This window comes from Camelus dromedarius, chromosome 6, assembly GCF_036321535.1.
Source record: "Camelus dromedarius isolate mCamDro1 chromosome 6, mCamDro1.pat, whole genome shotgun sequence".
Lineage (NCBI taxonomy): Eukaryota > Metazoa > Chordata > Mammalia > Artiodactyla > Camelidae > Camelus > Camelus dromedarius.
In genome coordinates this window covers 60,973,608-60,993,043 of record NC_087441.1, presented here as the reverse complement: position 1 = coordinate 60,993,043, position 19,436 = coordinate 60,973,608, and the positions used below count along the sequence as shown (strand labels likewise).

Below are 19,436 nucleotides of genomic sequence, written 5' to 3'. Positions count from 1 at the left end.
ATAACTGGTTACAGCTTGGTTGTAGTGCACAATTAAAATCACACTAACTTCATCTGAAGTGTCATTCTACAGTTTTATTTACACAACCGGTGAAGGGCACGTTCTTAGAATACCAGCTTTAATCCTTTTCAGACATTAATATAAGAAGCCAAATTGTAATGATACAGCAAATGAGGCCACTGGCATTAATACAAGTAGCAAAAGTCCACATCCGGGTGGCACTGACATCAGGGAAGTTTCCAAAACCGGTTGCTGCCTAAGAGTGGTTGCCACTGACGAAAGTTTGAAATAACCTGTATTCACAGGGGGGTATTGGCATTGCTGCATGTCATAATTGGGACCTCTTGCAACAACTCAACAAGGAACGAGGCAGCCCATAAATGCAGAAAACGTGATTCATGAAACATCTAAAGGGAGAGAAAAGGGAAATTAGTGCAAAGTCCAGGTCAGAATTTAAGTACATGCCGGATCCTCATCCCTAATATATTGCCCTAGGTATTAAGTAACCAGAAGTAAGCCTCAGTGAAGTTTTGCTGCCTGTTTCCTCCAAACATTTGCTCCATGATTTTCTGTTAAATTCTCTTCTTGGGTGTGAAGATAATTATAGTAAGTGTCTTCTCCTTAAAAGACTGTCTCATCTTCAGCTCAAAAATGAAATACTTACAACTAGCAGGCTGTTCTCCATATCGTCGCATTATTTGATCATGCGTAAACTTCACAAATGCATCATATTGTTCTATAAATAAAGGTACATGTGAATTATATGTTTTGAAAAAATGCCCCATTCTCTAATATATTACAGCCAGAGAAACTGAAAACTCATATATATATATATATATATATATAAAAATTCTAAGTTAGCACTTAATCAGATATATAACCTCAGTAATAGCATATCAGATGGAAAGAGCACAGAGCTTAGTCAGGAAACCTACATTAGTTCATATCACACAACATCATGTATAGGCTGGGTAGGGCTTAATGTATTAAAAATAAAAGTCTTGAAATAAAAAGAGATCTTTCTCTGAAAGTTTATTGTAAGTGGTCTATGAATGGCAACTTACTGCAGTGACAAAGTAGGACAACAAAAGCATAACAAAATATATGATATGTCCAAAAATATTACCCGTAACCTAATCAGATGCCACAGAAAAAGATGTTATGTAACTAAGCAAATTCTCTCATGTCTATTAGCATCCTGATTTAACAAGAAGCTTACAATATCAATATCCAGCAAAATCTATGGCTTAAAAATCGGGGGGAGGGGGACTGATTAAGTTACCATCCATAGTAAGTTTTATTTATTGCACTTAAATTATCAAATTTTATGGGGAAAAAATTATGTACGCAGTGCCACCTAGATTAGTTCATGTGTCCAGACTGGTGGTGAAGTTATCGTGAACAAGACAAAGTCAAAAAACCCACAACCAAATTGAGGTAAACAAAGTCAAGCACAGGGTGTATCAAAAGAAAAATCCAGGTCCCTAATACTGCTGCTGATCTACAAGGCTAACAAATGCTATTAAAGGTCACTAAGGAGGGCCATGAGCTATAGGAAAGTTCATTTCCTTTTTTTGAATTGAAATTCTCAACTTCTCAGAAAATACCCTACACCAGTGTATAGAAAGAGAAATCTAACTGACATGAAGTGTACATGGGAAAGAATGCATTTCTTAGCTTGGGTTTCTGACTCTAGAACTCATCTCGTACCTGCAAGTTTTGTGTTCAATATTTCTTCATACTCTTCTCGAACTTTCTCTTCACGTTCTTTCAATAAACGCTCACAGATCATCCCAACCTGCCGTAGAGTGAATAAGGGCTGTTCTTTTTTTAATGGTGAGGATGCTGCTGATGGAGTCCCTATGCACAACATGAACAACAATAAAACACCAGATTTAGAGCTATCACAGAAAGCATCATCTAACTGACGTTTTATCTGAATCTTTTCAACGCTCATATAAAAGCATTTTCTTTATCAGTTTTTAGCACAGTATTTCCCAAGTAGTCTTAAAACAGGTTTAATCCTATCAGCTTATGATTTTGGGAAAACACAGCAAGATGCAGGCAATCATACAGGGGGAAAAGTCTGAAGGTGAGTGGAGAGAACAAGATACAAACAAAACTTAACAGAAGTTTTATTTTTAAATTAATGATACTAGCTAGGACAGACTCTGTAAAAAGAAATACTGAGAACATAGTCCTAATATTCAGCGTTAAATTTTATGGTTCAGCCTCCTTAAAGATTATGTAATAGCCACTTAGTGATACGTAATACATGATATAAAAGATTTCTTTAGAATGCGTGTTACTTAAGGCACTTTGATTTCCCAAAAACATCATTCTGTTCTTGAAAATAACATCTGAAATTTATCTTTCTGAGAACTCAGGATTATGATGCCATCCATAACAACACTGCTGCATCCTATAACAGATTTGCTATCAATTGTTTGTCCAGCTCTGTTCATCTATCTGCTCCAGTTCCTTTTTTTACTTGCTCCTTGTAACCTCATGCAGTGCATGGCTGGGACCAGTTAACTAATGTTTGAACTGTGTCTATCGACAAGCCGTAACTGTATTCTGCTAGGTAAGAATAAAGTATACCAATGTTAGCCCACAGCTACTGAACTAAGGCTGTCTTTATTTACTTTCAAATTTGCTTTGTTAGCTGCCAGTTAACTGAGGTTGTACAAAGTAAACTGACAAATGATGATGAGCTTGCCTTCCTGCTGATACGGTCTCTACCCTCACCCCCCTTCCCAAGTTTCACTTCCTATACTTGGCCCTCCAAATCGGCAGTACTGCAGAATTTAGTTTTGAACAATTTCACATTTCCTAATTTTATTTGACTGGTTTATAGCCTTTGAAATGTTTTGTTATCCTGCCCAGTTTTCCTATCCCTGTTGGGAGGGGAGGGGAAGGCAGGCAGGCAACTACTGTCACGAGAACTGTTTAGCTGAGAACTTTACTGAAGGCAAGAGCCACTTTTGATGGCTCTTCTTCAGTAAGAAGTTTTACTTCACTTCAAATAGCCCTCTTTTTTATACCTTAAGGAAAAAAAAATATGTATTTACAAACTATTCTCTCCAACCAAAGGTAGGTAAAAACAGATACAGGATCAAAATAATCCACACTTAGGAATCTATCCTAAAAGACAAGTGTGTGAGTATATGCTCAGGGATATTTTTGTAAATACTGTAATAGCAGAAATTCTGAGACTATCATTAATAATTAAATGATTCTGGGAAATCCATAAAATGGCATAGTATTCAGCCACGCAAGGTGCATCTATACCTAATAGAGAAGCATGTGGCTATATATATGTATATGTTTTTAATGGAGGCTACAAATCATAGCACTTACGGGGACATCCACTTAGGGGATATAATATACAGGTGGTTGTCTTTGAGTCACGGGAATCCAGGTGGCGACTACTTATTTCGTATCCTATTTTTAAAAGATCGGCATTACTTGTATGTTTTTTAAAAATCAAGGGGAGAAACAGGAGCTTGAATGACTAAAGGCAACTTGGATTACTTTTCCCGTGCTAGGAAACATTTCCTTTCACCTATTAAGTTTATCATTACCTGGTGAAGCTGGTCCGCTGAGGAGAAATGCATGTGGCTGTGCATCAGAAGTACAACATGGATCTGTCTGTTGGAAACTAGTTTCTAAATGTCTTCTCTTCTGCATACGCTTATACTCTTGCTTTATGTTGTACAGAATTTGTTCTAAAAGAAAAAAGTCAAAATTTGGCAAGATAAAACTTTCAAGTTAAAAAACAAAATTAGGTTGGGTTTCCAACAATTATTTAGTAGAACCAATCTACCAAAAATACTCTCTTCAAATAGCTAGAAAACGTACGTCTGGGAGGAGTTAGTTTCAGCACAGTGGGGACACTGATTCAGAAATAGCACATACACACCACCTGGAATTCAGCTACTCCACAATACCATTCTTTCTGAGCGCTGATTAGCACAAACTAAGTTTTTCATTCAACATAAAGATAAGGAAGGGAGTCTGTGAACTGAAACACATTTTTTACTCAGATTCTTAAGAGTACCCAATACAAAGGTCATTTATTCATCACACACGAAACTATTTAACAGGCTTTTCCCAAGACCATAAATAATTAGAAGCAGGGAGAACTATGTAAATACATGCACATACCAGTGAGAGATGACAGTAGTAGGTCAGCAATAATGACAGAGTAGATGCAAAGTAAAAAATCATCATACATTAAATGGCCGTGGCCATTAATAGTAAGCTCAACAGAACCTATGAATATAACAGCATTAACAGCAAAGTGTTCTGAATCTTGAGGGTAAAAACCCATGTAATGTGACTGGTATGTAACAGATAGTAAGTTTAAGAATCACTATACCACAGTCCCATTATTTTCAACCACAACCATCGAAATATATCAAACTATCCAACATACCGTTTAGGCCAGTATGATCCATTTTAGAAGATTTCTAATTCAAAATAGTTACCATTTAGCCTCTTCAGAAAATCCCTTAGATTTCCACTCCCTTCCAAACAGACTTTCTCACCACTACCACAGCTCCTAAATTAATAGGTTATCCATGTGAAGCTATATCCCAAGAAGTTTATTAAGCCCAATCCAAAGCAAAATTAAACAAAAATTAAGTTAAGGTGGCAACAGGCAATAAAATGAATCATAAATATAATGGAGTATAACTTTAACAATTCTACAATGATGCAATTTAAAAATGAACTGAAACTCAACTGAAGGCTAAAGATTTATACAAGATGAACTTTGAGGGCTTTTGAGAAAGAGACTCTGAGGGGGCATCTATCAGTCTCTTAAACATTTAGATTATGCCAGTTTCATTACTATAACAAAATCAATTTTGAAAAAAGTTGTAAAGGATATATCTAGTGAAGATTCCTTTATGTAAATTTTGTGTGTAAACAAATCTGTTTTACAAATATATGAATGTGCAGTTACAAAATCAAACACTGGAATAATTAACCTCAGGATGGTTGTGTGAGCAGTCCTTTAGCCGTATTTAACATTTTTCAGAATGCTACATATATGTATATGTTTTTATAAATATATAAACGTATACATATGTTTCATTTGTTTATATTAAACATGGTCATTTTCAGCTCTTTTCATTTATTTGAAACTGTAATTTAAAAACAAAGTTACCAGTGTGAAATAAAATGGCTGTCTACTGTACAGTTAAGCACACTGATAGAGATGGGCTTCCTAAGATTTCAGAGGTGTCCAATAAAACTAGTGCAGCATCTTATACCAACCAGGTCAGGCACACATATCCTTATTTTTTAAATAACGGAACTCTTTCAGTAGCAGTATTCTAAAAAGTTTTAAAAGTAATGATGTTTGATCTCATAGCAAGCTTCACTCATTTATCATTTTTTTGTTCAAAGCTACCATCATCCTGATCAAAAGTGCCAAAGCATCCTGAAGTTTATTCACAACCAAAGACTTCAAATATGCTTGCACAAAGTAACGTGACCTTGACCTCTTTTGTGTGACTTAGTCTTTGATCACCACACAGCTGTTCTCAGATAATTCTTCCTTTTGCTTCACAAAATCAACCAAAGCACAACTAAGATGTACCAAAGAACAGCTGTAGAGAACTCTTATTTGTTTATCTGACAGTCTCAAACAAGATCTTGCCTAAGATTAAGATACAGTAAAACTTCTTAAAATGAAGCTCTGTAAATCTCCATACCATCTAATATTTAAGAGACATCATTACAAGCTAAGGAATTTTCTGGCATAATTTACAAATGAATTCACCAATTTAAAGGTACAGTTTGATGAGTTCTGACAAGTGCATACATACAGTCTTGGAACTATCACAGCCACAATAATGAATTTTTTTTATCACCCCCAAAAGTTCTCTCATACTCCTATTCACCCCCTTTACCACCACCACTACTCATCCATCCACTGTCATTATGTAGTTTTACCTTTTCTAAAACTGCATTAAATGAATCATAAAGAATGTAGATTTTTTGTGTCTTGTTTCACTCAGAAAATGCTTTTGAGTTTCATACATGATGTTGCATCAACCAGTAATTCCTTCTTTTTTTATTAATGAGTTAGTATTCCATTGTGTATATATAGTATACACCACAATTTATTCACTTTTAGTGGACATCTAGATTATTTCCAGTGAGGGCGGCTATAACAAATAGTCAAGTACAAGTCTGTGCAGGTGGACACATTTTCATTTCTCTTGAATACCCAGGAGCGGAACTAGATGGCCTGATTATATGGTAAGTATGTGGCTTTATTCTGTACAAAACTGCCAAACCATTTTCCAGAGTAACTGTACATTTTGCATTGAGACACATCTTTCTGCTGACACATCTATGCCAACACCTGATATCGTCAGTTAAAGAACTGAAGAATTTTGAATGCTACTGCCTGCCCCGTTTTTCGCATCTAATGATACAACTATGTCATCTAAGCCTCACTATGCCCTCAAATGGTCTAATACTGGCAACGTGATCAACAGTGTTATGCAGTGAATGATCCAATTTAACTTGATCAAAATCTCAGCAGCTCAAAGTAGCAAACAGCTAAGTGCAAGCCTCAAGCTCAGTTTATCTGTGCAATTTTGAAGCTGATAACCAAGAAATCTCCCAGATTCAATAATCCACAGTTCACATTTCTAGCTCAGCCTACATACTTGGCTGACTTAAGCTGCTTCCATACCAGCTGGATAAAGGCCTCCATACATCAATAAAGTACGTACGTCTTCTTGGTCTTAAGCTACTTAAATCTAGCCAGCTCTTATCAAACTAAAAAGTGACATCTTACTCCAAGTACATGTAACATCTGATATTATGCTGCCAACAAAATATACTGGTCTATTAAAGAAAGTCAAATAAAGGTTCACTAACATCAGCTGCACATTCCACTTTTAATCACACAGGCTTCATATTTGGCTTATGAAGCACAGATTAAATTTGCAGGAAATCACTTAAGAGCAAAACATGTAGTTATCTTCATGACAGTGTATACTACAAATGGTTGTGGTAGATCCCTTTTCAAAATTCTTAATAAACTACATCACCCTTTTACTATACAGTTAATCCTTGAACAATGTGTGGGCTTGGGACACAGACTCCTTTCCCACAGTCAAAATCCACGTAACTTGTAGTTGGTCTCCATATCTCAGGCACGGTTCCTCCACATCTGTGGTTCCACATCCTTGGATTTAACCAACTTTGGATCATGTAATACTATAGTATTTACTACTGAAAAAATCCACATGTAAGTGCCCCTGCGTAGTTCAAACCCACATTGTTCAAGGGTCAACTATAAAATACTACTAAGACTTCCTTGCACTGTACTAGGTTAAGTGAAAGTCAGTATTAGCAAATTTATGGCTAATGGCACTTTCATTCCCAAATCTAGTTAATACCATTGATATTGCTAATAAAATTCTTTTCCATAATAGGCAGATTATCAATGAGCCAGCACTTACTCCTTTGGAATATTTAAAACCCTAGGTAAATGTGGAAAGGCCTGGACTGAGAAATAAAGCCTGTTTTACAACTCTTAGTTGCCAATGATTACTTTAAAAACCCTGGACACAAAGAACAAGGTCAACAATATAAACAGGAAAAAGCAGTTGATGGCATAAAAAAATAACAGTTGATGATAATAAGAGAAACAGCAACAAGATGGGACTGCAGGCAAAGGGAAAAGGAATTAGAAGCAACTAAAAATGTGTTTAAAGGAGAACCACAAAATGGGGGGGGGGAGGGGAGCAGGGTCCTTCTAGAGTCCATTAAGATGTCTAAAAATCTGTAATATGGGAAACTAAACTTTTGCTCCAGACCTGTATGGACTTACTGTTTTCCTCCTGACATAACTACTAGATCAAACATTAAGGTTTCATGAATACTTTTAAGTTTAGGTGTGTAAGACCCTTTTGTTATCACCTTACATGCTAATTTCTCTATGGAGTATCTTTGAAAAAAACAAGACAGATGTTCATCTAAACAGCTCAAACAAGAGGATTAAAAATAAATCCTGAAAATCTGTCAGTTCTAGGGAAGAACACAAATTAAATGGAAGACCTGTACACAATTAAGTATAGAAAACCCGCAGTAGCTATTAAGACCTAAAACTGAAACTGTTCCAAATAAAATAACAGACCAAATCTAGAGCTCTGAACTACATACTAGACACTGCCATGTCTACTTTATAAATTAAAATGCACACAATTAATTGTTGCTCTGGAGACCCATCACTGTAATTCAACTATTCTGCCAGACCTTCTGATCAGAAACTAAAATAATTCTATGGACTCCTTGAGGGAACCTTAAGGACAATGTTCGTATCCAGCCAAGAGATATCTAACTAAAAAGAATGAGGTGATGCCATTTTAAATTTACTTTAAAATTACTGCTATGTCAAAGGAACTTGGAATCAAATTTTAACCCAAGATTGTCCAGTTATGTCCACAGCTTTAACTTCTATTTGGATTAGCATGAATCCTAATAACCATAAGATAGCTGCACACACGTCTAAACACGAGAGTACTGGCTACAGTACTTTAAAAGCAACTGGCTAGATTCTAAATTTATGTTATATAATATTTTACTGTATAGTAGGCATTCATTTATCTCCTACAAGAGGAAGAATAATAGCTACAGCCCAGATTCTGTTATTTCACTGGTGCTGTAATAGCCAATGATTACTTATTTGAAATAAATGTTTCAACTTGTTAAAACCCTTCAGGTCTAAGCTACAAATCAACTGCAATAATGCAAGGAGTCCAAACCAAGAATGCTGAAATCAGCAGGTGGCTCCTCCCTGATATCCAAAAGTTTCATACATCTATTTTATATTACACTAGATTCTAAAGGGATATATGTAAACCATGTTGCTTCTGTTGTTTACTTCTTTACTATCTGCCAGTATCTTCTCAAATAGCTTATAAGCTAGGAAAATACAAAGAAATAAGAACCAAAAAAAGCAGTAAATGGTGAAAAGAAAGGGGGAAATTAAACCATGCAAAATCTAAAACCCAATATGCAAGCTACAGAAAACATCTAATGCCAAGGCAAGGTTTGGAAGGACAGAGAGCAGACTCCTTCAAGAGGGCTGTAAGGCAGCACAATCAAGCTAAAGATCAAATCTGTCTCTTGTAACAACTTATTAGGGCACCCGAAAAACACATACACACAAAAATACTGATACAGCATACCTGGAAACCAGGGGTTGCACACTGATGATTCATGGGCTAAATGGAGCCCAAAGGCATGTCTGGCCTGAATATTTTCCTTTCAAAAACAAGTGTGAATTTGTGGCCAACATTTAAAAGTTGGGTGATTTTACATTAAAAGATTTCTGGCTACTTATGGTGGGGAGTGGTGAGGGGGGAGTTGGACCATGTGGCAAAATTCAGCTGAAGAGTGGCTGCTGCCTTTTGGGCTTAAATTCTCAAGTACTTCTAAAACTTTAATGCACGCACAAATCACCTGGGGATTTTGTTAAAATGCAGACCAAAAGGGATGGAGCCTGAGATTAAGCATTTCAAATGAATTTCCAGGTGATGTAGCAAGTCAGGACCAGGATCGGAATTTACAAGTCCCCACCTAATTTACTTCACTCATTTTTTACTACTTGCCTGGAACTATGGCCATTTAAGTTTCTATCCTCTGCTTAAAATAATAACTCCTCTACTTTGGCAATTAAAAAGAAAAGTGGTTGGTGTATTTATTATTGGACATGCCGGGAATAAAGGGGAAGAGAAGGAAAGCAGTAACAGCAGAGATTATTGCAAGTACAAAAATACTCAAGGTGATCTAAATCATTTTGCCACCCTCACCTACATGGCTTTTGTATTTCTAAGTGAGACATCCCTGGCAGGAAAATATTCTGCAAATCAATTTAAATTTGATTGGACCTACTCAGGGAGATTCATTACGTGACAGTAGCACATAGATTGATTCATTTATATGAATTTTATGTTCATTATTGATTGATAGTGAACAAACACATTTGCTTTTCAATTTTGTCCGCTTTAAAAGAGCAATTAAGACTCTTTCTCACACCAGAAGGCAATGACTGGAAACCTACAGACATCTTTGGTTTATCTCATATATTTTGTAAATTCATTGTGAATACTGAAAAAGTTAATGATTTCACAAAAATCCTGACTTCTGGGGAGAAGAAAGGTTACTGGAAGGATATGACAATAAAAAATACAAATTTCTCATGGCCAGAACTGAGAGGAATGGTCTGAACTAAAGATGTAACTTAGGAAGTCCACCTGTAAGTGAAAAGGGATGTCAGGAGCATGCAGATAGGATTGCTTTGGGGGCTATTAAGCTAGACAGGAATGGAGCTGAACTTAGAACTAAAGAACTCCTAAGTTTAATGGCCAGATAAACACAGAGCAGCTGGAGAAGTGGAAGAAAACAATGCTGTCATAGGTTTTTTTAAAAAGTATTTCAACAAGAAGGGGGTGTCAGCAATGTGAATGTTGTAAGAAAGGTCAAAGAAGATGAGGACTGACTGTGTGCCATGGAAGTCACCGCTGACTTGACAAGAGCTGTCTGAGGTACAAATACTAGGAGTACGTTTAGAATCGAAGAAATGGAAGCAAACAGACTATATCAAAGCTCTTTAGTTTCAAAGTGAAGGAATCTGGATGACTGCTGGAGGAAAATGAGTATGTTTTATTTACTTTATAATGGGAGGCTTGACAATATTTAAAACCAAAAGCAAAGAGCATCTGGTTGAGAGAGAAAAGTAATCACAGGATAAGGTTCCTTTGGAGAGAAGTGGGATCCTTCCCTCACTGTTAGGTTTTAATTATCTCATTTAATCTTCCTCAACCTTAATGGAAAAAAAGAGAACAGGCACAAATGTTGGTAGTGTTGGTACTGGGAAAAATGAAGCTGCTGTTTGATGCCCTCTATCTTTGTGAAGTAGAAGGCAAGGTTGGTTACTCACTGAAAAATGGCAGGATTGCTGGACAGAATAGAAAGTTCCATTTGAGGTTGCCCTATTGTAACTATTTCCAGCACTCAGGGACAGAAAATGCTCTTAATTCTCACAACATCCCTAGGAGGCAGATATGACTATTACCACATGCATAATTTTATAGATGAGGAAATAAGGCTTGCTTCAATGTCTTCTTAAAGTGCACACAGCTGAAACACGGCAAAGCCACACCTGATCTCAGGATCTAAGTTCTTAACACCTACTACCCTCTCCAGTATTTTATTACTACACCTAGCCAATATTCTAAAAGTACCAAAAGTTAAAATAAATCACAATGAGGAGAGCTAATTTTTAAGAAACAAGATGTCAGACAGAATAGAGGGATCCACTGCCATGTTATTAATACTTCATATACTGAGATGTCAAATTCTGTAACTATTAAGGTGGTGACCAAAATGGAGCATAATTCTCATTTACCTGGAGCCCTGGAAATGCCATCACTGGCTTTAACAGAATAATTCTAAGAAATTGTCATGTTACATTCAGGTATTTACGTAAGGGATGCTTCAAAAGTCTCTAAATTGCCACCTCTTAGGATAGGCATTTTAACAACTGTAATGTTTTACTAGTGTTTCAGAAGTAAGGATCATTCTAAATTGGTAGGTCAGCATTACCAAACACACAGGACTGATTACAATGCCAGCCCTCTGATAACGTACGATTTCACCCTGGGCCATGCATAGATCAGGTTCCCCTGTTCTGTCACAATTACCCAAAACCTTCTATACTTTTAACCAATTATACTGCTTAGAAAAGATTTTCTTCCAGAGAATTATATATCAGCATTAGGAACAATGCAATCTTCTGTAACAAAAGGCAAAGTTCAAGGAAAGTAATGTTTGAAAAGTTGGCTTTCTACAATCTTTCAAATTCCACTCCACGTTGTATTCTTCAGTTGCCACATCAGTTCAAAAGTATTACCTTTATTAAAAAAAAAAAAAAAAAAGGAAGAAAGAAAAGAAAAGAGAAAAAAAGGGAGGGAAAAAAAAAAAAAAAAGAAAATCAACTCTTCCAGGTCTCTCCCTCGAAACTCCCCACTTTAGTTTGATCTTTGGAGGGAGTTTTCTAAGAATTAACATTAATGGAAATGAAAATAAATGCTAAACCAAAGTTAAGAATGTACATCAAGATTAAAACAATTTCAGCCAATAAGCTTCCAAAGTAGTAAAAGTGTGATTTAATCAATAAACCAATTTCAATAGTCAGGCTGCCAAAGGTGAAAATAATGCTCATGTGGACAAATGTCCACAAGGAATTAAAATAGGTATACTGGTAAAGCATAAAGTTTACAGTGTTTTTATTCAAGTTTAGCTGGCTTTATGAAGTATCAGCAGTGAAAGCTCTACCAGTCCCTGAAGAGACCTTGTCTTTTCTTTGCCTATCCAGCATAGAATCTGGAAATCAAATGAGGTTCATATAAGCTTGAACAAGTGACTTCTACAGGAAGTATTTACATTTTTAAATAAGGCTGAGAAAATGGAGGTACATGAATAGACATAGAAATTAAAAATTTAGTCAAATTCAAAAATTGTATTACTGGAAATATCACAATTTTAATAAAATCAAAATATTGCAAAGCACTAATACATTTCAGGATGATCTGCCTATTTGCATTTGTGACAGACAAAAATTAATGACTTACATTTTTAAAGGGATGAAGAAAAGTTTCTCCAAGACAAAACTACAAGCATATTATGAGCTGTTTTTCTAGTGCTGGAAGGATAAAAACCACTACCACTACCACTACCCAAGAAAACCTACCATCACAACAAAGATTACACAATCTGGCATAAGGCAAAAATTATAATCAAAAGGCCCAAAATAAATATCAAAATCATGTAAAATCTTTTAAAATGTAATCCTTCAAACCAGCAAACCTCTGAAAACAATAAAAATCCTGATAATTGGGGCTATTTCAAATACTGTAATGCACATAACCATGTTTATCATTATCATCCCAAAAGATGAGGGAATACTGAGAAGTATATATACTTCAAACACCTCAAAAAAGTATTGTTCAAAGTCTTAAACTAAATAAATGCTGTATTTCTTGTACTACTCATTTGTTTGAATCATAATTAAAAAAATATGTTGTCATATATTGTGGCTTTATTGTTACAAAAGAGTCTCAAAAGAAAAACTGGTATAGAAGGAGTGGAACTGAAATTACATTTTTTCCCTTAAACTTCCTAAGTTTCTAAGAATCTTGGAAGATGTCAAGGCTTGATTAACTCAAGAAATACATTCAATAAATATTTTAAAACGTTATGGTAGGTAAGACATTAACTAAGAGGTAAGGTATGGCAGATAAGAATACTTTTGGGGTTATTTTCGAACAGTACAAGTCCCATATTTCCTACCTCACAAAATCCAGGGGGCGTTTCTTTTAACTAACAGTCTTTGCTCCCAGACTGCTACTAAAGGATCACATTTCTCAGGTGTGTTTATAAAGTTGAGAATCACTGGTAAGCTGAGTTCTAGAACACTTATATTCAGCAGTAAAACTGAGGATGAATCTCTTAAACTTATTTGTGAAGACCTCTTTACCATCGCAGATGTCAGACTGGTTCATATAAGCTGGAACAAGTATTCCACCCTGCATACTTTTCTGAAAGTAGGCAGTCTTCTCAAAAGCAAGAAATACTGTGGTTTCACATATGCATAGAGAACATTCTGTGAGTCAACAGTACTTGCACAGTGTTAATGCAAAGACCACAAAGACCATAAACTGATGATTAAATCAGTTATGGGTATTTGAAAATGCCCAAACCCAATACCATTCATTATCTAGTTTCATGGACCAACTATCCAAGAGGTTCAAACTTAACCCATGCTATCATTATGCATCCCTCTTCAAGTGGAAAGAAAATCAAGTTTCTTTTCAAAGAGGAAAAATACACAAAATTGGGCCCTTCCAATTACTCCCTTATTCTCAACCTTTCAAAACAAAAGCGTTTCTATCACTGTGTCATCCTAGGTCTGTCTAAACACTTGGGAAAGATGTATCTGGGTAATATAATACACAGTATATGCTTTTTTCTATAAAGCCATTCAAGAACTGAAGAAATTTATTATTCTTCTTTACATCTCAGATTCTGTCTTTGTGGCAACTATGGTAGCTAGGAGCATTTTCACCTAAAGAAGAACTAATAAATCTCTCCTCTGAACTACCCATGTTTACCCTATGTGTTTCTGTGCTCAAGATAAGTATAATTTTTCTACTTTAAAAACAAAATAGCTCAATAATGAATACAACTGCACCCCGCTTTTAATGGCTATAAACTTACAGGACTCTTAAATGCATAATTCACAGAACTATGAAATAACTGCAGCTACATACGCATTCCTAAATAAAATATCAGGTTTAAAATCCAAAGTACAAAAGACCATTAAAAACAGTTTATTTGCCAAATCCACTGAGAAACTAGAAGCAACTTAACAGCTGTCTAAATAACCACAAAGTATTAAAAACACTTCTGGCTCAATATAAATGACATCTGAAGGGAAATGCTGTCTCCTCCAACAGATATCTCATTTGTTTGCCTAGAACCATTTATACTTCATTTAAGCCAGCTGGTGTCTCCATTTGCAGGCATGCATCAATGTCTACAGAACAATCTAAGTTCCTGTAAACCCTTCCCCATTCACAAGCTGCAATTTCCATTCTTAATGGCAAGCTTCCAGCAAATACAATGAGTTTTTACAAAGGAATTTAACTCTTCATCCAACTCAGTTCCTAAGGCAGGCTAGAGCAATGGAAACAAGTCAAAAAAAATGTATAAAAATACCTATCAAACTCACAAACAGGTTGAGTCCATAGAAGGATTTTTTTCATCCAGCCATTCATTCATTCACTATACAATCATGAAAAACAATGTGTTGGATTTGACACTCTTGTAATGTTGGATAATATTTTGGTTTTATTAAAATAATTTTGTTCTTGGGCATGTGATGACAATCTTTTGGCTAAATTATAGTATTCAGAGAGGTTTCAAAAGCCAATTGAGAAGAATAGAACACTTTGAATCTGTTTTCAACTAACTTACCAACTGGATGAGTACTGATAAAGCTATTGGAGGCATTCATTTTCCCAACCACAACCAATGGTTCCCCTCTCCCCACACCTCCAGTTATTCACTTTTCCTTTTCCAAATCCAGGGATTATTACAAACCTCACTGCTAACATCTTAGACCAGCGGTGGACGAACCTGTTCTGAAAAGGACCAGACAGTAAATATCTGAGCTTTGGGAAAATAAAGGCTCTTGTCAATTACTCAACGCTACTGCTGTAGCCTGTAAGAGACATGGACAATACTTTAAAAAAAAAAAAAAAAAAAAAGAGCATGGCTGTGTTTCAATAAAACTTTATCTGCCAGCTCTCCTTTTTCCTGGTATTAGTTGCAATAGTTTGAAAAACATTGAAATAAGTCATCAAGTCAAACTTTGGAATAATCTTCATGGAATGACTTAAAAACAAACTAGGGTTTAAAACTGATGCCCAAGTTCCCAAAACTACTAGTAAAGCTGCAACATGACTTAAGCTACATATCAGAAGACACTATTTACATATTTAGAGAAGAACAATGATAAAATATTGGTAAATTATACACAAGCTCTGAAAAAAATTCACTTTCGGACTCTAGTTCTAAATTGTTTAAATTATATTTGATCTCACAGAAGTGAAAATGAAGAGCTTCCAGAGTCCTGGTGAGTTTAAGTCATTTTCCATTTCCAAACTCAGCTACTTATTTCTGCTAAGGATATATGGGTATTCACTCTTGTAAAGTTTAAGAATTAACACTTTTAAAATAGGAATCTAAAAATTAGGTACTTTGGAAAATTATTCCCAAGTTTGATGACATGAAAACTGGGAAGCTCTTTTGATACCTGCACAGCACTGCAGCTCCCATTATGACACCATCATTACAAAAACCACACAGGAGCATGCCCAAAACTGGACATGTAAACACAAGGCTATATTAAACTAGATGTAGAATGTCATTCAAAATTATAGTTAAAAAAGTAAATTTTAGCTATCCAAAACTTTAACAATAACTACTCTTCTCAAGTCAACTTTTTATGTTAATATTAAAATTCGCTGAAATAGCTAAAAAACTTTTTTGCAGGCTCAATAAATGTCAATTAGGGTGTGATTTTAGAGTTCAGGATATGACTAAACTTCAGGTAGACGTCAAAAACACCTTGAAGAAGAGAAGACACAGCAATATTTTGGAAAATGTGAATTCGAATCAGTAGGCTTAAACAATTCCAATGATTCCAGTTGTTTTACTATTATAGTCCACTTGACTGAAATTTAAGATAATATGGAGCCAATTGCATTAGCCAGTGCTACAACTCTATCAATGAAATGACAAATTTGAAAAGGATCACAATTCTTTCTGAATTAATTCCCTTTAAAACTGAGGACAAATACAGCCCCTAGGTGACTTACCTTATATACTCAAGACTATTTTAGCAAGGAGATATTCTTTAACTCCCAAATCTAAAACTGTATTAATTAACCCGCCTCGAATATAATTTATTGCTGGTTAGCTAGAGCTATTTTTAAGTGGCCTTATTAGTTGTTAAGTACAGATTCCATGGTATCATTTCAATTTTCAATGATACCATTTCACTAAAAAGACAAACTCTAAAAATAATGTTAATCACTGGGAGCTCATTCTTGACACTTTCAACAGCAAAAAATGGTAGCCTAGGCATCTGGGGGTTTCCCCATATATCTGGAGAAAGGATATTAAAATCTGACCTGAAAAAACAAAACTAAGTCAATTCCAAATGGAAGTTACAAAATAGAGGTAAATACTGCCCACATATTTTTTAAGCAAACGATAGAGAAACAAATGTTTCTCTATCAAATCAAGCAATGAAAAAAGGCTTTGTCTACGGATCATACTATTACCAAAGGCAACACACGAAACCTTTGCATGCTACACACACAAAAACATTTACACTACCAATCCATAAAAGCCTATCCTAAGACTATGCCAGGGGGACACAAGGATTCTCAAAATACAGGAAAAACTGGACATACACATGCAGTACTAAGCAGCCAAAAGGTAATTCCCCATACATAGCCACTTTCAGGAAATGTTTCAAGATGAAAAGCAAAAATAGTCTGAAGTCCCTTGGAATCTTGGGTTGATTTCTTTATTATTCTCAAGGCCGAGGCTTGTTCTCCCAACCTACTTTGCTGAGCTGAAATAAAGCACTTTCAACTAAAAGCAACTACTCAGTCCCGAATTTCAATACAATTCGCTTTTCATTAAACGTTCATTTCTCAAGGTCTAGACGTATAGTGTGATCATATTACAGTAATCGGGAAGAGAATTTTCTTTGTTGTTGACCCTGCTAGGGAAACAGGTCTTGACTCAGCCAAAGTGGCGTTCTTGTGGGTGATTAATGACAGGCCTAGATCTCGCTTCTGTGACATCCCTCCCCACCCCCACCCCCTCTGTACTAAAATCAGCCATGTCTGAACTGGAGGAGGGGCTGCTGCCTCGCCTCCAACCACCCAGCCCCAGAGTTAGTAGCTGCCACCAATCGATTCCAGGAGACAGCCATCGAGACTCGGGTGAAATGTGTGACCCTTCTCCTGCCTAGATTTCCGTGTAGCACCCTCTCTGATCATTTCCGCTGGGGCTCTCCAGACTACGGAAACGCTCAATTCCAGTCATTCGGCCCAAAGAAAAGGCTCTTCCTCTTCCCCACAATACCTGGCAAAGCACGGCCCCTACCCACCCCATCTCTCAACTCCCCCCCATCCCACGCGCCCTCCTTGACATTGGACCATTTCTATTGTGACTCCGAGGCTGGAGGGTCTCATTTAAAGGAATGTGGTCCCCTGAGGACTCTGCTAAGGTCGGGGAGCAGTCCGGGAACCCCCAACCCCGCGGCCGCATCCCGCGCCCCCCGACCTCTCGCCCATCCGGCGGCAGCCGGGCCGAGTCCCACCTGTGGTGAGGCGGGAGGAGACGTCGCCGAAGGGAGAGGGCTCCATTCGGAGATACTTCTGCGGCGAGGCGGCTGCGGCCGAGAAGGAGGCGGCGGTGGCCGCGGCCGCCGACGACGGGGAGGCGGCAGCCGAGGTGGGCGCCGACAATGGCGCACATCGCCTCCGCTTCGGGGACGCCGGGCTCAGCAGTGGGTCGAAATCCAGAGTCCTTTTCAGAGTGGCTCCGCACGCCATGGCCGGGGCCGCCGGCTCGGGTGGGGTCGGGGACGGGTGACGGGAGGGGAGGGCGAGGGAAGGGGAGGAGAGCGGGGCCGCGAAGAGAGCCTAACCGACGGGCTCAGGAGCGGCTAGGCGGGTGGCGTGGCGCCGGTGAGGAGAGGAGAGCCGCCGCCACCGCTGCCTCCGCGGCAGGGGCAGTGGTCCGCACCGGCCGGGGCGAGGGCGAAAGGGGCGGTGGCGACAGCTCACGCCGGCCGCGTCAGGGGGCTCTTCCGCCTCCTCAGGCGCGGCTCCCCCGGGAGAGGCTGCGGCCGCCCCCGCCGTCCGTTCGAGCTTTGCGCTGCGCCCGAGGCGCTCCTGCTCTGAGACCGGCTCCTTCAGAAGTCGATACCAGCCCCGGGAGGCGTGAGGCTGGAACGCGGCTCCTAATACTCCCAGGCAGGGTCAGAAGCTAGAGAGCGGCGGTCGATGCGGCGGGATTACAAGGTGGTGCTGGTGGTGGTGGTGGTGGTGGTGGTGGTGGTGGTGGTGGTGGTGGTGGTGGCGGCGGCGGCGGCGGCGGCGGCGGCGGCGGCGGCGGCGGCGGCGGCGGCGGCGGCGGCGGTGGTGGCAGCAGGAGCTCCAACAAACACGTCCAGTAGCTTCCCCCTCCACTGTACGACTCTTCCACCCGCCGCCGGCCCCAATATGGCGTCAATAACAACGCCGCCGATTCAAATCCTGCGGCCTCAAGGCGCGTGCGCACAGGGGGGGTGGTCGCCTCGCGGATGCGTTCTGGGAGTTGTAGTTTTCCACTCTGAGGCGGAATCGCTGTGAAAAGCGGTTAGGGAGGAGTCACGAAAACTACGACTCCCGTCATTCAAGGCGCGCGAGTCAGAGTTCCGGATTGGAATTTAAATCCCCCTGCAACTGCTTGAGTGTAAAAGGAACTGAGCGAAAGAGAAAAAAGAAAAGGCTGTGAAGGGGTGGGAGAAAGGGAAGCCAACCAGTGGGGAAGGCAGGCTTAAAAAAACCTTTAAAAATTCAGGACATAGTTGTCCTGGTACCGCTCCCACAGTGATTTAACTACCGGGAAATAGAAAACTAAGCCAACCTAACAGTTCAAGACAGATTAATTTCAGTAATTAAGAGTGCCAAAAACGAAACCTGTCACATCAAGGAGCTAAGAAATAATAAGATTGTGGAACCTGTTTAGGACTGCAAGAGAGAACAACAGTT

The 19,436-nt window shown here is 38.3% G+C and overlaps 1 protein-coding gene across 1 annotated transcript; it reads right to left on the bottom strand.

Moving 5' to 3' along the window:
* Positions 1 to 54: 54 nt before the first annotated feature.
* On the bottom strand, positions 55 to 18,757 carry AKIRIN2 (akirin 2). Its single transcript, XM_031456022.2, has 5 exons — positions 17,999 to 18,757; positions 3,585 to 3,728; positions 1,711 to 1,860; positions 665 to 736; positions 55 to 407 (listed from the first exon to the last, which is right to left on the bottom strand). The coding sequence occupies exons 1-5, from the start codon at positions 18,231 to 18,233 to the stop codon at positions 397 to 399; spliced, it is 612 nt and encodes a 203-aa protein (XP_031311882.1). The 5' UTR covers positions 18,234 to 18,757; the 3' UTR covers positions 55 to 396.
* Between the last annotated feature and the right edge of the window lie 679 nt (positions 18,758 to 19,436).